The sequence below is a fragment of the Botryllus schlosseri genome, chromosome 5 (assembly GCF_051294905.1).
Source record: "Botryllus schlosseri isolate E-star chromosome 5, Bs_hap1, whole genome shotgun sequence".
In the NCBI taxonomy this organism is placed as follows: domain Eukaryota; kingdom Metazoa; phylum Chordata; class Ascidiacea; order Stolidobranchia; family Styelidae; genus Botryllus; species Botryllus schlosseri.
In genome coordinates, this window is record NC_137240.1 from 8267314 (window position 1) to 8289898 (window position 22585).

At 41.8% G+C, this 22585-nt stretch overlaps 1 protein-coding gene and 1 long non-coding RNA gene across 2 annotated transcripts; one reads left to right on the forward strand and one right to left on the reverse strand.

The window, feature by feature from the left end:
- The first annotated feature begins 778 nt into the window (after positions 1–778).
- On the forward strand, positions 779–7792 carry LOC145438879 (uncharacterized). Its single transcript, XR_013915045.1, has 2 exons — positions 779–2400; positions 3067–7792. It is a non-coding gene; the product is annotated as an uncharacterized LOC145438879 (long non-coding RNA).
- LOC145438877 (uncharacterized) lies at positions 3380–18382 on the reverse strand. The gene is made up of 13 exons (XM_080316261.1): positions 18178–18382; positions 17833–17894; positions 16746–16998; positions 14396–14536; positions 13027–13217; positions 10760–10949; positions 10412–10575; positions 8617–8760; positions 7690–7792; positions 7441–7488; positions 6623–6778; positions 5133–5862; positions 3380–4052 (listed from the first exon to the last, which is right to left on the reverse strand). Exons 1-12 carry the CDS (start codon positions 18245–18247, stop codon positions 5135–5137), a joined length of 2250 nt encoding a protein of 749 aa, XP_080172387.1. The 5' UTR covers positions 18248–18382; the 3' UTR covers positions 3380–4052; positions 5133–5134.
- Positions 18383–22585: the final 4203 nt, after the last annotated feature.

Below are 22585 nucleotides of genomic sequence, written 5' to 3' on the forward strand. Positions count from 1 at the left end.
AATATGGTGGATCGTATAAATGCAATATGGTGTAGCTTAATTTCCGGAAATTAAAGGCGTTACTAAACTTGCTTTCATACTTCAACATGTTGGTTATCCAGACAAAATAACTGCTATTAATTAGAACTCAAAGTATCTGATACTGGGAATTGAAAGTGAAATATTAATACTACATCTAAAAGCGGAAAATGTATGCCATTAGGGTTGGATTATCCGGATAACGGTTAACCGGTTAACCGCAGGTATTTTCACTATCTGATATCCGGATATTTTTCTGCCGGTTAACCGGATAAAAAAGAATCGTTGCTAATGCATTTTACACGTTTTAGTAAGCTTCAATAAGTCGTATTCAGTGTTGGCGCGGCCGATTAACGAGAAGCGTGTTGCCAATTAGCGAGATGCGTCTGTACACATCGCACAATGTAATGTGACGCGATCGCCTGCTGAGAAGATCGTAAAATTAGGTCATTGATTGCCGCGCGTTCGGCTATCGTCTCTGGCCTGATTTATCGCGTCTTCAACAAGCCGATAGTTCCACTGGATTGAAGAATCGCATCTGCAATAGGCCATGTGCAGTGAACACACTATTCCATCGCTGGCCTGCACAATCGCATCTTCATTGGCTTGGTGCTCACGATATTATCGTTGACCTACACAATCGCATCTGCAATAGGCCTACGAACGATATAATCACTGGCCTAACCATCTCGGACCCAGCATGCATTGGCTCCTATCTCTCGATGGCTTGTTGACGATATGCCGTTAAGTGTACTCTAATTAGTGATTCTGAGAGTGACAACGCGAAACTGAATGACATCGAATGTTCGCAAAAATGTGCGTGCGTGCAAGCGTAATTGATTTCCGCTGATGATTAATTCGAAAAAAAAAAATTGAAACCCCCTGATTTTATTTCAATCCCCCTACATTTTCGGCTGGCTGCGTGCCTGATCACGTGAATTAGAGCGAGGTATCAGTATCAGCTAGTCGTCCTTCTAGTACTCCAAAACTAAACATAAGGATGGTCAAAAGGATGTAAAGCCGTTGAAGTTTCCGGCGTACGACCTGCCAACCTTTTGACTCTCTACGAAGCGCTGCTTTCTATTCAGCCCACTTCTGTGGAAGCTGAAAAAGCATTCAATGAACGTGGACTCTTTGTTACAAAATTCCGGTCCCGGCTACAGGATCCCACAATTGATGCATCTGTGCTTTAAAAAGAGGGCATTGCAGAAGCAGTGAACATTAAATTTGCGTGGTTTTTCTTGTATTCGCTCATACTGCGCGCTTGGGTAGGTACTCTACAATAACACTGTGTAATGATTTTGCGATCCGTTTTACATGCAGACCTAATGAAATCGATTGTCTCACTCAGCAGTTATTATCCGGTTAACCGGTTAGATAAATTCCAAAATATCCGGATATATCCGTTATCCGGATAGTGAAAATTATTGATATCCGAACTAACCCTATATGCCATGTCTTCAGTCCAGAAAGTTTCAAAAGTGGTATGCTGAAACAGCTCTAAGACTAAAAAAAGTCAGAGTCCACTTTCCAGATTAGGACTCGCCATGGACTGCTAGAATACGATTTAAGCAAATGCTGGGTTGCGAAACATCATAGTTTTAAACGTTTTGGTGATCCCCTACTGTGATGATTTCATATGGGCGAAGGGCGACAATGCGGTGTGAACTGAACCACGCCAACCCGCTACCTAAATTATATTCACCGATAGCCTACTTTCGTGAAATCATATAGTTACGCCGTATCCACTGAGCGCGACGAAAACACTGGGCTTTACTCAACTTCAATGAAAATTAAATGTTGACACTCCTTCAAAACGGCCCCCGACATTCCTCATGCTATCTTCCCGATTGGAGGATTAAACTAATTCGTGACATTTTGGGGAGCGAATTACCAAAAATTCAGCCTGATAACCAGGTGGATGGCAAATATATTATGGCGAGCACTGAAAATAAGGACAAATCTTACTAATGTCAAGGTTGTTTTATAGTCGCAGTTTCAAAAGTGGCCTTTTGTGGACCCCAGGTTATCAAGCTCCCGGGGCCTACGATAATAATAATAAGTTATCGTAGGCCCCGAAGCTGCCCTGTATTACTCGAGTGGCATATAATGCGGCAGAACAGGAATATAGCAGTGAATAGTTTCGAGACCTTCCTAACTTACCATTGTATCGCAGTCTACGGCTTCCCGTAATGATGAAATTGTTGATAAACTGATACTGAATCAAAAAACGATACGATAGTATTTGCAAGATGAGTCCTTCCGACGAATATAAATTGGCTATATCGCCGCGAGGTGTGACTAATTGACTATATTGGCATGAGGGCTGAACGTCCCGTCGTAGCGACGACGCCGAGTTGCTACAAAACCAAGTGACTATAGGCTAGGGCTCTTCAAAAATGACTTTTTTTTCTCAAATCGTACTGGCTACTTGATGAAATTGTTAGGTAACCTAATTTAAGCCTACACACAAGATTTGGTTCAATTCCAGCCAGTAACCGCTTTGCTACAGGAGAAGTAAGTTTCTATTTATTATATAAAAGTAAATAATAAAAAATTTTTCTGTTCACCACATGAAAGTGTTAGGCTGTCTATAGAAACGATGCTCACCAAATTTGGTACAATTCCAACCAGTGGAAGCGGAGTTATTGCCGTCGAAAAATTTGGGTTTGAATAAAATAGTATTTACGGTGACCGATTCTTTCTTTATTTATTATAGTTGTGCTCACCGTAAATACTATTTTATTCAAATCCAAATTTTTTGACGGCAATAACTCCGCTTCCACTGGTTGGAATTGTACCAAATTTGGTGAGCATCGTTTCTATAGACAGCCTAACACTTTCATGGGGTGAACAGAAAATTTTCAAATTTTTTTATTATTTACTTTTATATAATAAATAGAAACTTACTTCTCCTGTAGCAAAGCGGTTACTGGCTGGAATTGAACCAAATCTTGTGTGTAGGCTTAAATTAGGTTACCTAACAATTTCATCAAGTAGCCAGTACGATTTGAGAAAAAAAGTCATTTTTGAAGAGCCCTACTATAGGCACGCCGCATGGAGGACGACTGCACCCCCAATTTACATGGTGCATGAAGCGCAACTAACGTCGTGTATTTCTACTAGTATACTATAGTATTTGAGCATGCCGAAACCACTGGTTAAGGAACACTGTACGTACATCCGCCAGCCATACGATCGCGGAAACGTAACTTTTGATCATTGCTAGACCTACTCAATCGCCTTAAAATAAATATTAGACGCAGGCTACCAACAGGTTCAACCAGACAATTCGAAGAATCCAGTGATACATATTCTACATACCCTCCTACCACCCAAACACGAATTGGCAAAAAACAGACAATGATCAGAGCATATATTTATGAACATGTCGCCGTAATGTCACAATCAAGCGGCAGCCTGTCCTGGGAAGATTTATAATCGACAATGGTGAGAGTCACCAGGAGGGTGGCCGAAGCGATCAGTTAAGGCGCACGGGTAGTATCGTAGATTCTGCTTTACTACTTCTACAAGCGTACTGCAATTCAATCCTACATGTGTGCAAGTAGACTTCGACTTCCAATGTCAGATCTATTTTGAAACCTTGTGTAACTACCTTCCATTTCATGATATTTCAACCAACAAATATATTCATCTTTCACAGCAAAATGCGCACTAAACAGAGCTATCGCAAGTAGGTACATCCTACGCCACAACCCGGGCCAGTAACCCCGCATCCAGCCACCCCTCGATTTACCGCAACGGGACCGACATACTTACCGAAAAATAGACAGAACATGCCCGAAATCCGCGATTGTTCAAGTAACCAAGACAAGCGACAGCGCAAGAGCAAAACTCGTAACCATACAACATACAAAATTCAATAGAGCTCTAGGAGAGTCACGTTCGTCGCTATCCTAGAGTACAATTAACGCAGCCTTCTCGGGAGCATCGACCAAACCAGCCGGGACGTAGATCTTTGCGATCGAAACGCAATAAGCATATCGTCGATCGGTCGTTTTTTTTTCAGCCAGCTGTCAAAAACAACAAGTGTCTAAAACTACAGCCGCAACATGGGCCAATCGACTTTGTCGCGCCGTTTAGGTATTTGGTGTTAGTACCCAAGTATCAGTAGCGATTACCAAGACGCCAGAACTAATTCCAGTGCAAGTAGAAAGTAAAGGACAAAAAAGTAAAAGAGTAGTTTATAACAATATTTGGTCCAGGCGGTCTACTTTCGAAACTGCGTCTCTGCGACCAAAGACGTCATAAATTTAGAGAAAAGATTATATTTCGCGCGAGGATACAGGGACCTGTCCGTGTCGAATCTATTATAACTGGGGATACCAAAACAAAGGATCGAAAATAACTCCCGAGTAAATAGTTTCATAAAGAAGAATAGGTCGAGGTCTAGTATATTATTCGCAAATGAGACTACCTCAGAAATGACAGGGTGTGTCTTTTGACAAACACAAAATCGTTAATGGCACTACAGAGAGGCGAAATTTTCGAAAAGAAATTCAGTTAACGTAATAAAAGGCCTATGTCGGCCGGATGTTGAAGAATTAACTCACGAAAGCGATATAATCATCGTAAAACCACTTGCCACTTCACAAAATCCAAAGCGTGAAACTCAATTTGTTTCGCCTAATAGTTTTCAATTCAATGTATCGTTACGAATTTCATTTTAACACACCAGACTGCGATACAATGAAAGATAGGAAGAAACGAATTGAGTTGTCTTCCATAGTCTGTAGTGAAATCAATCGCTCAAGTAAGCGAAACCGACATGGGTGCTCCGAAAAAGTACGAGCGCTTCATCAATACCACCTTGACCAATGGTTTTAAACTTGGGGCAGCCAAGGTGCTGGAGATATGTTTTTGAATATATAATTCAGGAATGAACTTCAGAAATAGGCTGACAAGGTCTGCGCGAAGGTGCTATTCTTTAGCGACAAGCTTCCTGTATAGGCAGTGGGCAAGTCTGGGCAACGGTGCCGACCCCTTTTTTAGTAATCAGCTTTCCAAACTCAGACGCGGCTCATGGCACATCCCCAAATCGGAAAACGTCCACAAAAACAATGGTAACCATCACGCAAGGAGTATTCACTTACCTTCAACGACTGTGCTTCCGCCGACTTTTCTTACCGGTCGTTTTTTTACTTTCCCTCTCAGACGAACTTGATTCGCTCGAGCTTCTTTTCCTCCTCTTCGACTTCTTACCCCTCGACTTACTTTTCGCTTTCGACGACTTACCCGCGTCGCCCGCGCTACCAGAAGACGAGCGGCGCCTTCTCTTCTTTCCTGGCGACCGCGACCTTTTGCGCTCCGCGCTTTTCGATCGGTTTCGTCGATTACTACCGCGTTGCCGCGACCTCCGATCGCCTCGAGACACCGACGACCTCTTCCTTTCTCTCGACCTCTTTCGTTCGCGAGATTTAGAACGTCTCTTCCGATCCTTGGACCTGTCTCGGTCTCTGGACCGTGATCGCTTACGCACGCTTGTCTTTTTCTTTTGAGACTTTCTCTCTTTTCTGTCTCGCGAACCAGAACGGGACTTTCTTGCAACTTCAGCGGGTTTAGACGGTTTCGGGGCTGGCTTAGCTTTAGCTACCTTCGCCCCAGAGTCGGAAGAGTTTGACGAGGTGCTAGACGAACTGGAACTGTTTCTCGGCTTTTGAAGGACTGGTTTCCTGACAGGAGAACGCGATCGGCTTTTTGTGTTCACTTTCGTTTGATCGTCGGAGGATTTTTCATCTTCCGAGGCGGATTCTGCGATTTTCGAAGGCTTCGGGGAGTCCTCGATGTTTGGTTTTTTGGCGGACTCTCTCTTCTTCTCTATTTCTGTGACAGCGATTTGTACGTGTAGAATCAGTAGTGCCGAAACGATACATTTGGACTTGATAATTGGAATGGTGCGAGTGTTCGTTTTCGGTATGCGAATGTTGACAATTCAAGGGTTCGCCGTTCACCAACGAACCTTACCAGACTACGTGAACATTTTTGTGAAATCCCAGTATTTTCCGCTAACTCATCATTGACGTCATATTTGGGGATATGATTGTTGATATACATCGTCCTTTTCAATTCTCTACTAACTGCAGACATTAACCCTTAAATAGTGTAAGCCGAAATTATCCGGGTTCATTTTGATATGAATGTATTATTCAATTGTATTTTGAAGTTCTACACCGCGTTCCTCAATCTCATCAGCTATGATGAAAATTCCTTAGATTTTCATGCATATCATTCACTGCATGATGGCGTCAACAGGAAGAAAAATGCAACAACAAATCAATAGGAGCATTGTGACGTCACATCCATTAACTTGGCATATAGGCAGTGACCAAATGCATCCGGTATCACGGAACCGTCTTACCACAAAGTGAAATAGATCAGCGAACAGGTTAACGTTACAGGTTATGGTTACTGTCAATCACACCAAATTACCCTCCCAAGGTCGAATTCCACCTTGGGAAAAAATGACAAAAAATGTGTTCGTCAGTATTCATCTCGAATTTGTTTTTGCCATAGACACACCAAGTATTGGAGTCGACCAGAAGATTCGTCTTCCGCAAATTGAATTTGAGCATTTCGAATTTACCTTCCAGCACTCTCAATACCTCCCGTTGTCGGTCATTAAATTCTTTTCTCTTCGTCTCTATCGTACTCTCGGCGTCACCAACATCCGAATCCTGTTCCGCTGCGTCGTCGTCATTCGATTCCGCCTCACTTTCCGATCCGTACCCGGCGATTAGCCCTACAGTGACGAGTAACTCGCTCAAGTCATGGGGAACAAACTGGCAAACGATGCCCGGACAACCTAAGTTCTCAAAATCTTCATTCACCAAATCGGTACAGAGCACGTCATCAAACCGAGACATTTGTTTAAACCAGTATTTCAATTTTAGACTGTCTATCGCACAAAAAAGCCTCTACCAGAGGTGGCCAAAGTAGTCATCGTTGCTACTCAAGTACAAGCTGAAGTTTATACCCTGGCACACCACATAATTGGCAGTTAACGACTACTGTAACAGGCTTTCAAGTGCATCAGATTCGAAAGTACAAACACAGCAACAACCATTAAATGTTTACAGTCGTACTCTTTTTATTACAAACATTATACCGTGTCGTTCATAAAGGGTGAACTGGTAGGCAAGCCCCCGACCAATGTCACAGACTTGCCAGTGTGCGAGATTGGAAAGCACAGACTTCTCAACATGGTTAAAATGTTCACAGTTCTAAGCTTTTATCACACACAATGATGGTGACAAAAGAGGTTAAAACGGTACACTCATAAATTTGTAAATTTGTATCATTGAAATGTCACGAAAAACATCAATGTCGGAAAATTCCGCGTACATTTCAATAAATGGCATTGCGGGCGCAAAAAGATAACACCAAGACAAATATCACACTTACCAAACTGCGACGTAGACGAATTTGGTTTGGCTATCGCGTTTGCTTGAGCTATTGGCCCATCAAGAAAAATAGAGTGCATTAGATAACAACAGAAACAGTGGACTACTATCCTTGGCTCCCGACTGACCACCTAGAGCAAGACAAAGTCAACGGTGACGCATTTCAAACGGACCTTACCTCGCCGTTCTTACGAGACACGGAACGCGTGTAGTCTTCAATCCTGAAATCAGGCGTTATCGAGTCGCTTACCTTTCTTTTTTGCCTTTACGTAAACCTCCTCGGCGATATCCTCGGCCTCGGAGTTGGTGACGTCCAACAAGACTTCAGTGAGCATTCGTCTCACCCGCATCATCTTGAAAATGAGAGAAATAAAGAGATTTCATTAGCCTACCCATCACTACGTCGAGTTCGTGTCTAATCTAAAAATATTACATTGAGCTTAATCAAGCCATCTGTTCACCCGATTACATGAATTTTCATGCCAATGCCATCATATTTGATGACACGATTCTTGATATACTACTACATGCTTTTCAATTCCCTACTAGCCGCTGACAATCACCACTGACGAGTGTGCGCCGAAAATATTCAGGTTCAATCACCATGGCAATACACACATGCACAGAATAATTATGCCTGGACATGAACAACAAGACCGACGAGAGGGTTACCGGGTTGGTTGACACACGGGGTTGATATATTTACTCACACAGATAACCGTGGCTCCCTTTTCAAAACTTCAACACTCGTTGCAGGTTGATGAATTAGTTAAGTTCAAAAAGTCAAATGACTAAAATCCAGTTTGCGATGACCCAGACTTTCAGCTCGACAACAATCAACATTGTGTTTTCCTGTGCGATGAATACACAACAGCCTATGCCCGTTGAAATCGGTGAAAATTATCGAACTATATAGCGCAGCCAACTCAATAACAACTGTAGTTGGCGGTTATTTACCAACGAAATGATGCAATTTTATCAGAGAACAATTTCATCCCGACGAAAACTATAATGCAGTGAATGATGCAGACTGAAAAACTGCAGAAGTCTAAGAAAAAAAGCCTGAACGCAGACATTGCAATCGACTTGGATAAAGTGTGTGCCATTACAGACCACATCTCACATTACTCGCACCTGGCCAACGGCAAGATGTCGAAAAATAAATCAGAAGTCTCACCAATTCCATCTGTTTTTCCTCCTCCGTTTTTTCTGCCGAGTCAGCCTCTGATTCAGAATCGCTCGGCGCGCTGCCGTCCTCTTTGACAGACCCACTTTGATTCGCGTCTGGCAGTTCGGAATCGGATTCCTCCACATCAGAATCCTGAAGGAGAGTAAACTAACAAATACATGGCCGCAATGTGTTACACAAGCACATAGTATCTCAATATAGAACCAGGTGCACAAAAACAGTCAAAGTTTACAGTGTTGCTACTCAAATAGAAGTGGAATTAATAGTAGCGAGTTCTTCCAAGACGTGTTATAACTACTTCAAGTGGGAGTAGGCAATGAAAGGTCTGAAAAGTGCTAGAGTCAGTTTTTAAAAGTGGAAATTTTCTAGGGATCTTGAACTCTTGAAACTGCAAGACCGAAAAATGAGTAACACCACTACAAATATGTTCGAAAGTATATTCAGTTACAGCGATACGGAGCTGGGGGGGGGGGGGATATTTGACAGCAGTTCTTACAACAACTTCACTCCTGAAAGCGACACGAACTTATCACAAAGCTACTTTCTACTTTTCAATACCCAAAGTGTAAAAGCGAGTAGTTCAGTGGTTCCCAACCGGGGGAGAATTTTGAAATTTTTACGGGGGTATCTGGCTCAATTTTTTTAGGGTAAATCTGTCTTTGCACTGTATCGTAAGATACACTGGGTTCACAAGGTTTTTAGATTTTCATGGTATAGCACTGTTAAGTAGAAATTAGTTCTTTACAATTGTATGTTTCTTTGGCGGATTTCAAGCTGGGTGTATGTTTAAATGCCTTCCGTAGATATCACACCCCCTGACAAAGTGAGGCTCATGAGACGATTTCGTTGGGTCCGCGACACCCTCTCGACCACATTGCTACTATTCAGGAAAACGTCAAGCCGAATTCAGCACAAGGCCGCTAGTGAAATTGTTCAGCATACGAGCTAACGTGAAAAACATACCTTACCAAATTCATCAATTCAACTCAAGTACGTAGTAAGCGGACTTGGTGATTTATCTTTCGTCAGCGGCTACCCGACCGGTCAAAAACAGGTCAAATTTGACTGTACTTTACCAAAGTTTAGTGCGGTCCGCATTCGCCATAGTTCGGACATATCAGAATATGTTGGCCATTAATCGCTCAGTCAACGAATGGTTGCGCGTTAAAAAGCACATTTTTTAGTCACAGGCAACTTTTTCATAGGAAGGGGGGGGGGGGGGGGGATTTTAGCTCAAATATCGGCCAAGGGGGGCACGAGACGAAAAAGGTTGGGAACCACTGGAGTAGTTTGTCAAAAGACTGATCAAGTGGAAGTGGAATTAGAGGGAGTTGACATACAATGTTCTTTCCAATTCTTCACTAGTTGGTGACATTACCCCTGACGAGTGTCAGCCGAAAATATTCGGCTTCATTACCATATGAAGATACTATTCAATTGTATATTGAAGTTCTGTACCGCCAAGAAGCTTTTCAAGAAAAACTGTTAATGTCGCTGGTTTTCAGCAATTGCAATTTGAAAGTGTTACCGGTACGTCCTTTAATCAACGATCATTATATCGGCCCTGTTCGGTGATATCACATCTCGTGAGGGGCGATCGCCCAACTGCAATATACAGTTACCAATACAAATCAAATGACCGATTTGCTGTTCAAATATCGCCAGACTGACGCCCTGTGGAAAGTGTTTATCAGAAGGTGCATGGCAGAAAAAGGCACGAAGATCTCGGGGAAAATTCGCGGGCAGTGCCCCGAGTCAAACACAAACATCGAAAAAAACGTACAAATTTGCTGTTTAACGGGTTCGTCGATTTCTCGGCTTCGTCGTCTCGAGGCCGATTGACGTTTTTCTTCATTTCTTCCTCTTCCAACTTTCTCTGTTTTTCCCTCTCCATCTTCTCCAGACCTTCCCTCAACCACGGCGGCAGCTTGCGTTGTTTCAACGCGTCTAAAAATCGGTAAGTACTCTACTAATTCAAGCCACCCTCCTAACCTGGAAGTTACAGACGGCGATGGATACATCGTAACCGTTCAGGGCCGGCGCGTAACCAGAAGAAAGAATAGGAGGGAGAGGTAAAACAAAGGGGAAGAAGATCAATTCGCAAGCAACCAGAGAAGCAGCATATCCCTACCCATTTTCGCTTGCTCGTCATTGTTATCGAACGCCTGCTGCGCCATAAGAGGAGGCACAAAATCGCCACCATCTTGCCACGGGGGCTGCTGCATGCCGCCCCAGTTATCGCCGTCGTCCTCCCACTGTTGCGGCTGATCGACGGCCCATTGGTCCTGTTCCGGCATCGCTTCGAAATAAGGCTGCTGCGTCTGGTAGAGAGAAGTCGAGAGTTAACAGAAGCGACCAGAAACTTGGCAGGTTTTGCGTAATTGTTCCACTTCCTGAGGTCCCCATCTTGTTTGATCACCTCAACAGTTTTCTTTGACAAAACTCATCGTCTGTCATGCTTTTTTGGATTTTGTAAAGTAGAAGGTAGTTTCGGGATATGTTTAGACCAATTTTGCAGTGACATTATCACAAGAACTGGGGACTCATTTGCACTTTATAGCAGTTCTGGGATGACCCGAGTATTGGCTTGACTTCAGTCACCTTTTTCCTATGATTCGACTTGACTCGAGTCACTTTGCTAAATTGACTTGACTTGACTAGACTCGACGTATCAGAAATGTGGATTGACTCGTGACTCGGAGCAAAATTGACGAGTCAATTTAAAGTCATCAAGTAATCGGTGTATCTTGCATATGTTCGGATTGTTCGCGAAACTCTGGTGTAACCCGTGAGAACGACCAATCATTCAATGATTGTGCGTTTTACTATCGATTACTAACCAACCGTAGGTTAGTAATCTGTAGTTTTAGTGAGCCTCCATTGTTCCCTCAGAAATAAATTTACCACAAACGAAGTGATCGAAGCCTACAGTTTACGTTGCCGGAAACTAGTAGTAAAATAATTCAATAGCAAAACATTTAGTTCTTTTTCTGTTCTAACCTTAACCAAACCTATTGTTAAATTGAAATTGCAGAATTCGAAAATAGTTCATACACTTCTCACCTCAACCACTGGCACAGGCTCGAATTGTATCATATCAATATGTATAAATGGGTAATGTATTGCATCTTATCCATTAGTTTCTCTATTCTCTATTTTGGTTGGTAAATATAAACTAAGGAAATGCAATTACTTACGTGGTTAAACAGTTCTACGAATATATGAGCGATACAGCGCCTTCTTGCATATATATTGAACTCTATTTTCGTTCATCGGTTCAGAATCAATGGTTACTCCATCTGTATTTCAGACAGCTAGCGAAATGCAATGATGTAATCATGCCTCATACTTCGAAAAGGCAACTTGACTTGGAATGTGACGTGACTCGACTTGAGTCAAGTCACCTCCCAAAATCGATTGACTTGACTCGAGTCAAAATATACAATGACTCGAAATGACTTGTGACTCGAAGGCAGTGAGATCCCAACACTGCTTTATAGAGCCATTGGTCATTTTGCGGTAGTCGTGAAGCCACACCTTTCTACTTCCCAAGTAGTCACCGCCGATCAAGTGCTACAGCATGCGACCTTTCCCCAAAGCAATATTTGGAAACCATTCCCTCGAGCCCGGTTCGGACCTCTATTTTCTTCTCCCACTCAAACAACTTTCGACGTGTCTTAGCCTTGCAAACTATACGGTATTACTTCTACGTGAGTGCCAATGCTTTCTACTTCGACCTGCTCTCCGTCAAAAAAGGTTTAGATAAATAGCGCAGCGGTCATAACTTTCTTTCTCGAATTACGGTGATTCACTGATTAAATTGTTAGGTTGCCTAAAAAAACGCTGCACACTAAATTTGACTTAATTCCGACCAGTAGGAGCTGATGCGGAGCCAATTGACATTTTTGAATTTATCGTAAAAAAAATTAGAAAAAGTTTTTCAAATTTTAATGATGGTTGGAATTGAGCTAAATTTACCCCACCTAACAATTTAAACATTGAATCCAGGGAATCCAAAAACAAAGTTATTTTTGAACAACCCGAGTGGACAAGCATCATTCCGAGCGTTAAGCGAATTCACCGACCACCAGTATCGCCAATCGTAGCATTATAGATCGCTGTCCACTGGTTCTTATTTTGCAATTCTTTCAGGAGGCTACTTAGCGCAGGTTGACCAAGATAAACGCAATAGTGTAAAACATAGTTGAACATCAGTGTAGCGCTGTCATTCGGACATTTCTCGATTACCAACACTTTCACGAGAAGGACAGGACAAGTCAAACTAATGGATACGGAAATCAAGCAAAATTGCCTTGGTGGTAGCCTCTTAAGTGTGACGTCTCATTCCTTCACATATGAACAATGATAATCATTATGGAATTCTCAAGGCCAACACACCTGTCTCTGCATAAATTCGTTCCGATTTCCGAAATCTCCAGTTTCCGTGAAAGCCGGGGGCTGACCGCTGACATGTCCGTATTCAAACTCTTGACGCGCCGTATCCATGCCGGGGTCTTTGCGAACGGGCGGAGGAAGGTCGGGAAGAGGCGGAGGTGGCCGAATACTTTCCAGGCGACTTGCGTTATTACCTGTCGCGACAAGGCGCTTACTCATATAGAACCATCGATGAATCGCTCGACTTTTGATGTCCATATTGAAACATTTTATGTTGATGCGGAAAGCCGGAATTACAGTAATCTCTGCCCAAAGCTGCAACAGCTACTGCAAGCTGATCATTTCAAAAATATAAAATCACGAAAAGTATGTCTGGCTAGATTCACCAATCATTGGTATGAAATATGGTGCATGGTGCACGGAAACAGCAGTAGTTATGGAAACAGTATCAGCGGTTGTCTTAAACAAGCTTTATGGTTGAGAGACGACGGAGATTAGGCCTACAATGGCACAATAATCCAGACTGGCCTAGGTTTAAAGTCATTTAAGCATCCGGATGGTTGAAGCAGCACAGCAACACAGAATCATTCAAATAAAATTACACAGAGTAAAGCAATTCGCACAAGATCGTTGAAGCTCTACAAGTCGCACTTCATTATACTGTGACCGTGACGTGTTTCAAATGTACAAAACAGAGTTGAGACAAATCAGCCGTCGCAGGGGCAGCGGCAGAAACTATGACATAAATAAAGTGCAACAAGTCAACCCTGGTTAGGAATGCTATCAATGTCCACCAACAATTCACGACATATTGTTAACGCACGGGGGTAGTCTGAAACAATATAATACTTCTACTTTTTTGAAGTATTCAAGTGTTTTTGTTATTTCAAACACTTACTCGAGTGAAGATACTTTTAGACTGCTTCCATCTTAACACTTTTCAAACTCAAACTACTTCACTTTTTGTTTCAGATCTTGTCAGGTAGAAAGTAGTATCTGGATAGACTCATATCATTTTACCACATGAAATTGCCATGACAACTCGGCAACACAGAGCCATAACAGATTATTACTTTCAAAATTCCATTAGTCATTCGTTAGTCGCAAAGATGCATTTTACAATCTTGAAAAACAGTCACCGGCAATAGTCTGCAATGCCTCGTCACCAATCTACTTCTTAAAATCACATACTCAGGCACTTCTCAGACATTCAGAGCTCTACCTCTACATGAAGTAGTTTAGGGAACTCGATATTTATACATTGACTTGAGTACAAACTCACAATGCTTGTACTTGAGTACCGGTACCAAAAACAAACACTTTGATCACCGCCGGTCAATCTTCCATCAGGTATAAGTAAATTAAGACAAACCATTCTGAATTTGTGGAGGCGGTACTGGTTCAACGGGTTTCGGCGGTTCCACAATAGGAGGATCGGGATTATTGATTTTCTGTGGCATTTGTTGCATTCCGTTTCCAGGTCCACCATTGAACCACGGACGGTTGAAATTGCCTGTGAAAAAACACTGGCAGGTAACAACTGCAAATGCTGTGTTTTATCACTAAAGCATCCCGAGCATGTAGATCACGAAACTCGCACATAGGCCTACACTGGTGTAAAAATTGTCACTCGGCCTAGCCGAGTCAATATTACTGAGATTCTTTTCTCCAACATAACAGGAAAAACTTGAAACATACCACAGCCAACAAGTACAAGTGACGGACGTAAAATCGACACGAAGTCTTTTCCGTATAGCGTAAGTCGATTCGATGGTTCATTTTATAACAACATAAAATCCCTAACCCCAGCGCATATGCACTGGTGCTGTTCAAATAAAGCTTTCTTTCAACATTTCACTGGCATAGTAATTGTTAGGTTGTCTAAAAAATGCTGCACACCAAATTTGGCTCGATTTTATCCAGTAGAAGTCACACAATCACTCATTGAAATTAGGTCATTTCTGAAAACGATAGTATTTACGGCGACCAATTTCATTACTTCGCCACATGGTCATGTGACTAAACATTGGGCATGCGAGTGAGTTTGGATAAAGGCATTGCTAGTGAATGAAAAAACGTTACGACACTGATTAGTTGTAAATTTTATACCGTAAACCGGGGTAACTTTGGACTTAAGGGTAACTTTGGACACTAAGCAGTAAAAGATTTAAATGGTTATTGATGGAAAAGGGTTGCCGCTGGATGTCCAATTCTTTTTCATGAGGCAACAGTACCACAAGTAGTCTCAATAAAAGATGGATTCATTTCACTACCAGTTAAACTTGACCCAACATTGATAAATTAATGGCGGGGGTCAATTTCATCAAAATTTATGGCCATTAAACTTCTTACAACCAAACATAGATAGCATGTGATTCATAGATTCAAAACTTGGCAGCAGATACCTCTAAATAGTCTTAATCCATGGCAAAAATCTCAGTGGGCTCATCCTTAGATCAATATAAGAAAATGTGATGTCCAAAGTTGCCCCGTCAAACTTTATCAGAACGGGGTAACTTTGGACAGTGGAAAATGTGATATTTAGAGCTCTGGAAAGTGGCTGCTTCATCTGTGTAAAAGTGTATCGTCAACTATATTCCTTATGACCGACCTGATGGCTTTTTAAAATGGAATGAGAAGGTTAACAAATTAAGAGTTTGCCAAAATATTAAAAATGGGTAGGCAATGAGCTGAGAGATTGTAATCGGGTGTAAGCTACTTCAAAAACTTATCACATACTCCTAAAGATGTGCCTGCTGAATATGGGATATCGTAAATTATGACAAATATATCTATCAGAGGGCATAAGAAAGGGAAAGTGTATCTTTTAAAGAACAGTAACATATTTGAAATCAGCAATAAATCACGGTAACATGCTTAATGTTTGCTGTCGATTTCTGACACTGCCAGTGGGATACCTCTCATCACCATATGTTATTTATAAGTCCCAATTGGTGAAGGCATGAGGGAAAATTGAGATAAGGGATGAATAAGGGGGCATTACCCTTCATAAACTACCTATTTATTTTTTTTGGGGGGCGGGTGGATTAGGTAAAAATCATGCAATAGGGCAGACATAAACTATTTTGTTTCAGTTTTAGCCACTGCTCTCATCAACTCTTACCAAATAAGCCTCATTTACGAGGTTTCATAAACAATAGACTGTAAAGGCATACAAAAAACTACATTGTCCAAAGTTACCCCACATGCAGGGGTAACTTTGGACACGGATAATTTACGAAAATAAGGTACTTATTTATGACCATGAAGATTTTGGATTAGGTAATTCTAATCTTTGCTCCATGACCCATGAAAAACACAAAACTTGCCTCCCCTACACCCTAGCATTTCCAAGATACAAAGCGGAATTGTTGAAAATTGTCTAAAGTTATCCCGGTTTACGGGTATTCTATATTTCCAACAATGAATAACAATTGGGATTGCTTATCTGACGTCCTTTTTGAAAGAATTAAGTTATTGTAATGTTTTGATTTTCTTTCTGCCACATCTTGGCGACTTGGCGTGATTAACTTTGAAACAATGTGACAAGCTTGACCAAAAATTTGATTTTCTCGCAATTAGTAAAATGGATCTCAAGATGTGAAAATGGATATAAGCTACTTTCATTCCACGGTGACAAATATGAAAGCTTGATCCAGCTAGATTAAGATACAGCGCTGACAGTGATGGGCAGGTAACTTAAAAGAACAGTTGATACGAACCCTGCCACTGATGCGTCCCAGCATTACTCTGGTTCCATTGCTCTGGTGGCGGAGGCCTCTGCCAGTTGGGTTGTTGATACATATTGGGCGCCCAGTTTTGATTCTGATTTGTTGGGGCTCGTTGCCACGGCGCTCCTTGCTGCTGCCATTGTTGATATTGGCCAGGATGATTATTCGTCATCATGGGTGGTCGATGAGCATTATTTGCCATGCCATGCTGCTGCTGCACATTATCATTCGAGGACGTGGCGGTCTGATACAACATAAAAACAGTGTTGAAGTCAAACATCCTCATAGAGTCTTGGTACATCCTGATGCAACTGAGGACACAATTCCAACATGACTGGACAAATGCCATGAGTGATATCACAGGATGCACACTCAACTTGACTGCACAGTGCCCTAGCATTAGTATCAAATAATTATTCGGGTAGCTACATAAATTACAAAAATTTTGGTTATCTTGATGACCTTTTACTGTTTTGGTTAGCTAGTGAGCACTCCGAGCATATACGCATGCAGTCGTCAGGGAATTTATGTGGACACAATAGAGACTTGACTAATAGGGAATAGGTTTGGTATCCTCTGCAGTAGTGATTTCTCTGCCAACTGCATGAAGTGCTGTGGGTCACTCACTATTACCGTGTCTGTTTAACAACCTGCTAATCACACTCATACAAACCTGGCAGGTGATACTGAGATTTTCATGCTCGAGCACTCAAAAGTTATAGAAATATTTGATATATCAGGTATGCCTCACTGCATACATATGGATATCTCAAAGATGTGCAATAGGAAATGTTAGCATTTGTTGAGTAACACTTTATCACAGACTTGACTAGTCGGTGTAATTACATTACTTTCAATTGTTACGGTACAACACGATTAACTGATCAATTTGATCGGCCATAGGATAAGGATATCTAGCGCAGGATTGTTAGAAATATTCTCATTGTATATTATCTTCATTTATAGGTCTATAAGTCACAAATGTATGTGTGGTGCACGTAGACACCCTTTTATATTTTGTGCAAGATCTTTGGATAATGAATATTCATTCAGGAGACAGGTGATAAACAATGCATACCTGATCCCCAGAAGACTTCTGTTGAATCCAGGCTTGGGCAAGAGCAGCCCAATCTACCTGATCTGTAAAATTATAGAATCTCAATACTATATAATGTACGGTACGGTATACAATGATAGCAAAAGCATGGTACGGTGACCGTACTCGTACTGTCGTACACCTTCGAGGCGTTAGAGCTACTTCATTGTAATAGGAATAGCCACATACTATTTGTGATAATGGTAATGACATTGCATTAATATTATGCCAGACCTTGATGTACAGGCTTTATACGTATACATAATTATGTACAGTATAGCTGAAGACCTGAAGCACTCTACTACTACTACTCTACTCTATACTTACCATTACTAGCCCCTTTGCCTGGACCAGGTCGCTGCGCAGCATTGGGCCATTGATTTTGGCCAGACCACATGATGAAATCACAATATAAGTATGAAACGTGTCGCGTTTGCCACTGTTGCGAATACGCCACAAAGTCTACGTTTTCTCGAAATAACGTCCAGCAAATTGTTGTCAGTCGAGTCAAGCCAGCGAAGCCACTGAAGCCAGCCCATTGGGACTAAAGGTACATGTAGCAGCACGTGACCAATGTATCGTCGGGTTCATATTATGGGACTACCGAATATTTTCAATTTCAATTATCAGATCAATACAGCACCATTCTACCAGTCTTGTGCCAAATTCAATCAGTTTATTTTGTGTCAATATTTGGAATGATTACTTCCTAATCTTCGTAATATAGACTCTGGTGAGCTCAAAAAACAATCTTTCCATGATCTGATCTCTCAATAGGCCTACAGGAAAATTGTATTAGAAATTGCCATAATTAATTTCTAATTGATTCATGACGTTGTGTGTTTATGTTCTTTTGTTCCTGAGTTAATATTTTATATTTATTTTTATTTGAGATAATTACTCCTGGCCTGGGTGGCCCGGCTTTCAAGACGATGTCATCAATCCAATAAGTCGCTGCTGAAGAGACTCGGCGTCATAAACATAGAAGATATGCGGAAACTAGAAATCGCCAAGTTTATGTATCAGTTTCACTGTGGTCGTTGCCCCGAATACTTCAATGACTTCTTTACCTCTGAATCAAAAGCGCACGTACAACACACACGCGTCCACGTCGTCCAAATATCATATGATTGACGGTAAAGATCATCGCTCTATCAAATATGCCGGACCTGATGTGTGGAACAGTATCCTGCCGGCCATCAGGCAGTCGACGAGCATGTCCACATTCAAGTCGAAATACAAGCAATTACTACTAAATGAATACAGTCCATCCTCAAGATTACCGGACCACGACTGACCTATCGATCTCGCTTCCCATGACATGCCGCCCTATTTCTTGTCGTTTCCTTTTTCTATACTATCTTCTTTACTTTCATTCAGTGTGCATGCCTCCTCTTTACATCGCCTAGGCCAAGGTGGGTGTCCGATTCCATAGAAAACTCGTAGTCGCTTCGACATCTTCGTCCTTTCTTTTCATTGTATCGCATTTTTTGTGGTGTATTGAACTGATAAACTTGCTAATAAACCAATGATGATGATGATGAATCAATCAATCAATCAATCAATCAGTTTAGTATTATTTTCATCATCTCAAAACATCACAAGACTGCGATACAATGAAAAGATAGGAAGCTGTCGAAATAACTTGGAGTAGCTTTCAAGATCAGACTCCCACCTTAGCCTAGACCAGTGGTTCCCAACCTTTTTCGACTCATCGCCCCCTTTTGAAGCTCCACACTGATCATCGCCCCCCAAATATTGGGAGCCGAAAAACAGTGCTCCGTAAGCCCCCCGAAAAAAACGTTGGTCTTTAGCCCCATATGGTGATAAACCAAACCCCAGACTCCCCTCAGTCAGTGGACTTTTTGTCGCTACTATTTCGTGTACTGTTTGGTGAGTCACCGTATTTTGCCTAAACGCGCCAAGCGCGACAAATTTATATAATTCATGTTGGAATCAGTCAATATGGTCCATGTGGTATGTTGGAAAAGGTAAGACCCCTAAATAATAATTAAACAACTTCGGGCGGAATCGTTGTTATATTGACTTCTTTACATGATGCTAATACGTGACCTCCTATAATCTGCTATATCAGAAGATATGGAAATCGTCAAAACGTGTCAAACTAAAAGACGCACATGATTTCATATTGGTATTTCTTTACTGACAAATATTTTTTTCCTTGCGAGATGGCATTTGTCCTGTAGGGTTAAGGTCGCCAGGACAGGAACATTTGACGCCAGCCATTGAGGCGCCTATGGACAATTAAACATATATGTTTATATATCGAAGTTTTCAGTCTTCTCACTGCTGATCGTTCTGGCCGACTTCTCGGAGTCGCATGTTACATGGCCTCTAACTTCATATGTCTTGGTGCGTCGTGGCGCAGTAATGGCCGACGCCGTAGTCTCCCATTTCCATAAATCATGCGTATTTTAGTTGGGTGACGGTAGGCTTACCATATTTTCGAAATCTAAAAAGAGGACACTTTTTCAAAAAAAACAAAAAGGTCATCACTTCCGCTCAGAACTCAAAATACCGTTTTCCTCTCAACATTGCCAGGTTGATGACTAAAGAAAAAAAAAGGTCATCTTTTCGCTCAGAGCTAGAATCACCGTTTTTCACTCCGAAATACCCGCCAGAGCTTAACTTCTGTGCTAATTTGCGGCATATCACTCGCAATTTCCTCTAATTCTGACCTAAATTTTCAAAAAAGAGGACAAAATCTCAAAAAAGAGGACAAAAGGGCGTCCTCCGAGGACACTTTCAAAAAAGTCAAAAAGAGGACAAATCCTCTTAAAAGAGGACGTAGGGTCAGCCTAGGCGACGGGGACCCCAACATCAAGATACATGAAAATATAAAATCGCGCGCAGCACGAAAAATTTTTGAAGAAGTCGCATGAATTTCTAAAAAATTACTCTATCATTCATGTTAATTCACGAAATAATTTGGGCTTCCTTCGATTTCGGGCCCCCAACCCCCAATTGGGGTGTTTGGGATGCGGTAGTTACGGTCCCGACTCCAATATAGCCGTTTTAAGGTGCCATCACCCCCCTATCGTCCCCTTCGTTGTTTTCGCCCCTATCGCCCCCTTCGTCCATTTTCGCCCCCCTAGACCGCCGAATCGCCCCCTGGGGGGCGATATCGCCCACGTTGGGAACCACTGGCCTAGACCAAATAAAGAAGAGGCATGCACATGCACACAGAATGAAAAGTAATGCAGAGAATATAAGACGCAAGCGACAAAATGAGGTGGCATGTGGCGGAGGGCGAGGTCGGTGTTAGGTCGTGGTCCTTTAATCCTGAAGGTTGGCTAGTATCATATCGAGCCTCTCGTCTACTTAGCATGTTCTCATTTCACCATATTCCATTTTTTGTTGTTGTATGTGGTCGTGGTGCCGTTGACTTTCAATGTGTACGAATAAAGGTTCTCTCTCTCTCTCTCTCTCTCTCTCTCTCTCCCTCTCTCTCTCTCACTCTCTCTGTCATACATCACAAGATTGCGATACAATGCAAAGATAGGAAGGTGTCGAAACGAATTGGAATATATAGTCCTTAAAATCAGACCCCCCTGGCCTGGGGGATGTAAAGATGAGGCATGCACAGTTGCACACTGAATGAAAAGTGAAAAAAGATTATATAAAAGGACAAGCGACTAAATTAAGATGGCAACTGGCATGTGACTGAAGCAGAGGTGATCACTGGTCAGTAAAGAAGGACTTCTACTTTTTAAAATACTCAAATAGTTTCCCTCTACTTCTGGTACTTACTCAAGTAGATCTTATATTTTCGACTTCCTAATATTTTGTGATCTACCTACTTACTTTTCGCTATTTTCATTTTGTCAAGTATATGTAGTTTAATCCTCCTGTAAGAAAGATAGCTTGTGGATTTTCGGGGCTGTTTTCAAGGAGTAACAACTTTAAATTTTCATAAAAGTCAAGGAACGCCCAGAAATTTCGTTGCGGTTCGCGCACAGTAGTTATGGAGTGACAAATATGTTTTCAAGAAAGTAGGCCTATCGGTGAATATAATTTAGGTACCGGATTCCGTGGTTTCGCTCACACTACCGCATTGTCGCCCATATCAAATATTTCATCAGAGGAAAAGACGCAACGAAGAAGGTACTCAGAGCAGTGAATGGAAAGAACAAGACAGAGCGACAGAGACAGAGACTGACATCGAACAATTGACATTAGGAACTATACGCCGAGTTGGATGAGAAATTAAGAGACTGTTTCGGCATCCTCCTGTCTGTTCTTACGTCGCTTATTGTACATTGTGTGAGTCTTGATCGGATGGAAAGGAAAGGACGTAGTTTATTTTTTTTCCTTGATCTTTTGCGGCATATACACCGACTCATGATAGACATACACATGATCTGTGCATATGCATACCATGAGTTCATGATGTGCATATGCCGCTGAACAAAGAAGGTGCAGATATTGCCATGTGAGGCTTTCTAAGTCTTGCACCACCCCTTCATGCTATCCCAGTAATGCATGAGCGCCAAGCATGGAAGTCATGAATACCAGTGTTACTAATCAGGTCTTTGATCTGACTCAGCCGGGGAGCGAACCCACGATCCACCGACGAAAAAGCCCGACGCTTCACCATTACTCTATCTTATCGGTAATGAAAATATATAACCTGATGATTATCATTACAGCGCAGCTACGCTGACAGGGTTGTACCAAGTCACTAGTCAATCTCACTTTTATAGTTTTGACTCGA

Bases quoted from the DNA above. Each gene is read 5' to 3' on its own strand.
- LOC145438877 (XM_080316261.1), bottom strand. From the start codon at position 18,247: ATGTGGTCTGGCCAAAATCAATGGCCCAATGCTGCGCAGCGACCTGGT. The intron at 16,999-17,832 runs GTATGCATTGTT...ATGTTGTATCAG, and splicing joins AGAAGTCTTCTGGGGATCAG to ACCGCCACGTCCTCGAATGA. The intron at 7,793-8,616 runs GTGAGACTTCTG...CTCATTTTCAAG, and splicing joins AGGAAAAACAGATGGAATTG to ATGATGCGGGTGAGACGAAT.